The 6,556-nt window shown below is 43.5% G+C and overlaps 1 protein-coding gene across 1 annotated transcript in view; it reads left to right on the forward strand.

The window, feature by feature from the left end:
• Positions 1–753: 753 nt before the first annotated feature.
• nrxn3b (neurexin 3b) overlaps positions 754–6,556 on the forward strand; it is a gene marked incomplete at both ends in the record, with an annotated part of 231,970 nt that continues 226,167 nt past the window's right edge. The window contains one exon of the mRNA XM_080550520.1: positions 754–1,450. Coding sequence (XP_080406646.1) covers positions 754–1,450 — 697 coding nt within the window. The remainder of the gene's footprint in view (positions 1,451–6,556) is intronic.

The raw sequence follows: 6,556 nt of genomic DNA on the forward strand, positions 1-6,556 counted from the left end.
GATCATCAGCGTTTACAAACTAAGGTACCCTTTCATAAACATTGATTTGTATGGGTGTTGTATGCCTCTGCATTATCATGACAAGCCAATGACAAGCCAATGAATGCCATTTCGACCTCAATGGGAACAACAATGTTAAATCCAAATTGCTATCTAATGCCTTTGATGAGCTGAGATGTTTAGGTGTTTCTATAGGTTCCACCTAATGTCATAATTTCTCTTGTTTGCAGTTACAGTAGTGGAAGGCCTGAAGCTGGAATAGCCTATATGTACCATGGGGCGTGGATATGGATCGGGTGCCAAGATGGAGCCTATACACTTTAATCCTGGAAGTCGCCTCAAAGGAAACTCATTTGATGGGCCTCTCTATCACTGACAAAACACGTTAAGGATCAGCCGCATCCATCCCCTCAAGCCTATCCTCATTAGTAGAAATACACAGAAATACACTAGATCACTGTGCTCAGTCTTGGATTGGAAGATTATTGCTTATCGGCCTCTTTAAATGGCCTCATCTCCCTCACTTTTCTCCGCATCAATTCAGCACCTCAGTGAAAAGGATATTGTGGCATCTTCCTGATTGAAACGGCATATATGTTGGATATATATATATGTATATATATTTATATATATATACATATATATATATATATTGAATACATAAGTCTTTAAAACCAAAACATATCAGATGGTGTTCCCCATTTTAGGATCTCTCTTCCCCTAACCTAACAGTTAAACATCTCGTTTTCGACGATGAGTCCCTTCAGTCTCCCCCACAGTGTTCTCCTGCTGCTCGGTACCATCCTGGGCCTGTGTTTGGGCCTGGAGTTTACCGGCTCTGAGGGCCAGTGGGCCCGGTACCTCCGCTGGGACGCCAGCACCAGAAGTGACCTCACCTTCCAGTTCAAAACAGCCGCCTCCGAAGCCCTTGTCCTCTACTTCGATGACGGCGGCTACTGCGACTTCCTGCTGCTGACCGTCACGGAGGGGAAGCTGCAGCTGCGTTTCAGTGTGGACTGCGCCGAGACCACCGTGACCTCTGAGAAGTCGGTCAACGACAGCCGCTGGCACTTCGCCACCGTCAGCCGCCACAACCTGAGAACGGTGCTGGCCCTGGACGGGCAGACCAAGGCGGATGAGGTCCGACCACAGCGGCAGTTCATGAAGATCGTCAGCGACCTCTTCCTCGGCGGTGTTCCCAGAGATATCCGGACGTCGGCCATCACTCTCCCATCGGTCCGGGAGCTTCTGCCGTTCAGGGGAGTTATCACAGATCTGAATTATGGAAACAAGGTGTCCACGCTCATCGATAGCCAGGGGGTCCGTTTAGAGATGATGGGTCTTTGCACAGAGAACCCCTGTGAGAACGGAGGGAGCTGCTCAATGGCTGATGGAGAGCCCTACTGTGACTGCTCCAAGACTGGATATGTAGGTCGATACTGCAGTGAAGGTAAGCTGCCTCATGCTTACAGTACAGACTACTATCTATGTCGGATGTTGATTGTTAACTGATAAATCATTATGTTTTATGTTGAATGTTTTGTATCCTACATTTGACTTGAGTTAACTTCACCCACCTTTCCCCTTTTGACTCAAGGTTGTTAGGGCCTGCCCTACCTATTTTGAAGAATCACAACTTCCCACAGTTCTGTATTATGCATCTTGAATTGAAGAACATATGTCAAACGATTTACATGGTGTATTAGATATGTACAGTGGGGTGCAAAAAATGTGGGCTCCCCTAGTCAAAATGCCTTTTACAATTAATATCTCAGTGAAAAGAAGCAAACCTAACCTCTAAATGGTACAAAGTTAAACATGACACATTTCATCACATTTTAAAGAAAGATTATTTCTCAAAAAAGCTAAAGATTTTTTTTTTTTTTTTTTTTTTTTTTTTTAATAGTTTCAAAAATACATTGGAAATAAAATAAGGAAAAGGGTCTTGTGCAAAAGTTTGGGATCCCTGTCAGCTAGTACTTAGTAGCTCGGCACTTAGTACCCCGGGCAACTATAACAGCTTGCAAACGCTTCCTGTAGCCAGCTAAGAGTCTTTCAATTCTTGCAGAACACCAGAAATGGCCTTCTTGCATGAACAGCATGTTTGAGGGACTGTGATGGCCATTCCAAAACCTTCATCCGTCTTTCCTGGAGGTACTTCATGGTTGATTTTGAGGTATGCTTCGGGTCATTGTCTTGCTGGAATACCCAACCTCTTTTCATCTTCAATTTCTGGTCTGACCTTTGAACATTAGCCTTGTGTTGATATTTGGTGGAATCCATTCTTCCTTCCACCCGCACAATATTGCCTGTGCCCCCAGCTGCTGCACAACCCCAAAGCATAATGGATCCACCTCCATGCTTAACAGTTGGCAAGGTGTTCTTTTCTACAAATGCTTGACCCTTTTTTCTCCAAACATACCTTCTTTTGCTGTGGCCAAAAAGTTGGTTTTGTCAGTCCAAAGCACATTGTTCTAATAAGCTTCAGGTTTCTCAAGGTTTTCTTTTGCATACATCAGACGCTAAATTTTGTTTTGAGGTCATAGGAAAGGCTTCTTTCTGGCAACTCTGCCATGTAGGTCTTTGTTGTTTAAGGAAGCTGTATTGTTGTCCTGTGAACAACTAGACCGGTGTCTGCTACTCTTTTTTGCAGCTCTTTTGCAGTGATGTGAGGGTTCTTCTGAGCATTTCTCACCAGACCTCGGCCCATTCTATCTGAAATGTTTCTTGGTCTCCAGATCTTTCCATGACTTCAATAGTTCCATTTATTTTCCATTCTCTGATGATGTTTCTGACAGTGGAAATGGGTAATTTGAAACGTTGTGAGAGTTTTTTGTAGCCTTCTCCTTGATGGTGGAACTGAACTATCTTGATTCCAAGGACAACTGTTTAGAGGAACCCATGGTTTTTAACACCAGACACAACAGCCTCCGCAGTCAAATACTTAAGAAGGCATGGAGTTACTTCAGAATATATAGTTCACCTGAACCCCGAACAAGTAAATCACCTTTGTCTGGGTCTTCGTAATCATCTTCTCAAAAGGTAACAAAGAATTATCAAAAAGGTTTCCCAAACCTTTGCACAGGGCCCTTTCCCTTTTTTATCATTTAAAAACTCTGAAAATGAAAATATAAAGATACCTTGCTTTAAAATGTGCAGCAGGGTGTCATGTTTAACTTTGTAGCATTTAGTCTTCAGGTTTGCTTTCAATTACTTGGAGATTAATTGTAACAGACATTTAAACCAGGGGTGGCCAAACTTTTGTACCCCACTGTATGTATTTGACTAACCTCCCACAGGTTGAGCTCCTCTATGGAATGAGGTTCCAGATTCCAGATACCAGATTCCACGACCACACAGACTTATATAACAGAACCTCCCTATTGGGCCAAATCCTAACTTGATACGTGTGTGTAACATTAATCTTTTTTTTAGCAACCTTTATTTATTTCAGATTTATATTAAAAAGGTACATGCCCACATTGCAAGTTTGGCATTGGCCCTAGAATTCCAGGACTTGTCTGTGTGGGTGGTTGCTCTTTCAGAGTTTATTTAAAGATCTGTTTATACGATATGTGGGAGCTATATTGGAAGCGATATGCTGGGATATATGCTTCCCCTTCATGTTATTACTATACTGAGGAATTGGCACGGAGATGCAATATTGTTTGATAAGAGTCAAATTACAACCCTTAAGTTATTTTCTTTCCCATCAAATACAATACAGCTCCTGCAAGTCTTACTGAGACCATAAGGTACATAATGGTTTGAATAAGAAACAGCTTCATCTTTCTCCCTCTACAATCATGTCAAGGCTGTCTCTTACTCTCTGGATATCTTATTGAGATGCAGTGCTCATACGTAGAACTGACTTTATAGTCGGTAGACACACACATTACTTAGTCTAAGAAATCACTGTGAACTTATATAGCACATACTTATCATCTTTACTACTTTACTTTATCTCGACTCTCATGGCCTATTGGTCAGTGAATATTACTCAGACAACGCTCAGTATTTTAGTCACTTTTTCTTCTTCTTGTTCTTCTTCATTAAAAGTAACTCTCATCTATCTGAATCATGACTGTCCTGGCTGCCTTTAGGAGACACGATACATCAACGCACCTTCCCTTACTGTATGACACCAGATATCCTTTGCTCCTTCAGCTGTCTGGGTTGTAATGGGTGACTGTGTGAATGGACCCATGGTGAGTTTCCTCCACTGCTGACCCACTTCCTGCCTTGTTACATCAGACACACATGGTTGAAGGTTGCCTCCATTTTGAAAACAGGACAATGGGGGAATGCACAGTGAATACTCCTCCATTTCTGGTTCAGCTACATTCCACTGTATCGTCATGCTCTGCGTTGGCTACTCTGCTCTTATTTTAGTCCATTAATCCTTGTTTTTACATATTCTTAGTTTTATAAGGCATTATAAGACATACACTATACAGTATATGGCTAGCATATTTTTCTTGTTTGCGTGTGGAAACCAGCCTATACACATTCACAATTTCGGAGCAATCAACAATCCAAGCTGTGATTTAGCATGGTTCAGGACCGCACACAACGTGTCGTCTGCAGTCTCGTCAGACCAACTTACTGGGCCGTGCCCTGATGTCACGCTACATTTGCTCTTTGCCTCTGTCTAACAATGGAGAGACATGGTGGAGAAGATCCGGTCGTCTGAGAGCAGGTTTCCTGCAGGCCAACATGGGAGCCAGGACATCCTTGTGCTAAAACAACATAGATTCAAGAGGTTGCCCGTGATTCAGACCGACAGTTGAATAGAGCGCTGCATCACAGGCCCCCGGGGCAGTGCTTCTACACTAACTCACCACCCAAGCACCCCTATTGGTGGAATGGACCGCGGCCACTAGACAGTACGAGACGTTAACTGTCCCTCCGTGTCCAGCATGCAGCATTCCATGCTTCCCACTGCCTCTCTCTCTCTCTCCATCCTCTAGGCTGTAAAAAAAAAAGAGAAACAAGGGAGCCTCAATCGCTCCCCAGCTGGTTGCACTGCCTCTCTCTCCCTTTCCGATTAATTGATGTGGCTGATTGTTGATTACGCCAAGGAGACGAGGAACCATAATTAGGAGGATAATGAGACCAGAAATTGCTAATTTGCTCCGGAAACGCCGGGACAAATACCACCGTAAATTCGAACTGACGGCAACACCTCTGGGAGTTTTTACTGTTACGTCTATGACTGCCCAAACGCTGTTGTTGTTGTTGTTGTTGTTGTTGTTGTTGTTGTTGTTGTTGTACTCTTCAGACACTTGAGTACAGCTGGTTTTATGTTTGTGTTCGGTTACAGTCAGAATTAGAACATAATTATTTTTGCCCACATTGCTCATCAGCAACATGAGAGACAGACGGAACTGTTTGTATACGTCTGTCTCTGAGTGCTGTTGAGTACAGTATGTGATAGTAATAGGAGCAAGCTGTCGAACCTGGCTGCACCTACTGTACACTCGGCGGTCAAAGCCTCATTCGCAGCAACAGCAAGACCCTGGAGCATCTTCTTAGAGCAGCTAGGCAGATGGGCTGGCTGACTAGGCCTCAGAAGCATTTAGCCTGAGCTGAGGCGGTTTGTTGGGAGGCTGGGATCTCAGGAAGACTGGCTTGAGCCTGGCTGGAACATCAGCATCACCACCACCACCACTACCACCACTACCAAGACCATCACCACCACCACCACCGTCAACACCATCTTTATCATCATCAGAGAATCAACTTCTTTCAGCTCAGGAGCTCCACAGCCAAGACCGCCTACACAACCGACCGGCCGGCAGATTAACAAGACCATAAACAGTCGGCCATAAAATACTGTGTTCACTCTGTCGGGCCGACCGCATGGATCAGGATGTATCAGTGACAAAGTGTGTCAGGAGAGGTTGGAATCAGACACCGTTCGATAGTCATTTACAGTGTGGGTACATCTCGGGACGCATTCATCGTATTTCTTAAACGGAAATAATTTTTATGTTTTTGTCACCCGCCCTGTTCAATTAAATGAATGGATTTGACATTCATAGGCTGAAAACCTCAGGGTTTTGCAATTAAGATGAGATATTCATGAGGTTAAGACTATTAAGAGCTATCGACACACGATTGTTTAATTAGTATGAATTACTTATACCCCCATATTTTCCTCATCAGGCTTCCGTATCCTCCATTTTTAATAAGTAGTTTAGGGCGCCTTTTAGTAAAAAGAATTCCATGTCATTCTCTGATAAAGCGCTAGTAATTGAAGTCTAGGGCAGGCAAAGTGTTAAACAAGTGCTGAAACGCTGCCTTGGAGCTTAGCTTGAGGGATTAATAAACATACATGAAAAAATGACAGTTACAATAATCTTACTATAAAAGTAGGTCAGGGAAAAAAATAGAAAAAAGGAGGACTTGCCTGATTCAAACGCAGAGGGCATTTGTGTCTAGGCCCAGGCTGCAAATGATATTTGGATTTGAGCGTGATGCATGGATTACAATCGGACCACATGTTCTCAATGGTCCATTGGCTTGTTCTGGACACGGCCGTATGAGGGGAAAG

Source organism: Nansenia antarctica (genome assembly GCF_963989245.1).
Source record: "Nansenia antarctica genome assembly, chromosome: 1".
Lineage (NCBI taxonomy): Eukaryota > Metazoa > Chordata > Actinopteri > Argentiniformes > Microstomatidae > Nansenia > Nansenia antarctica.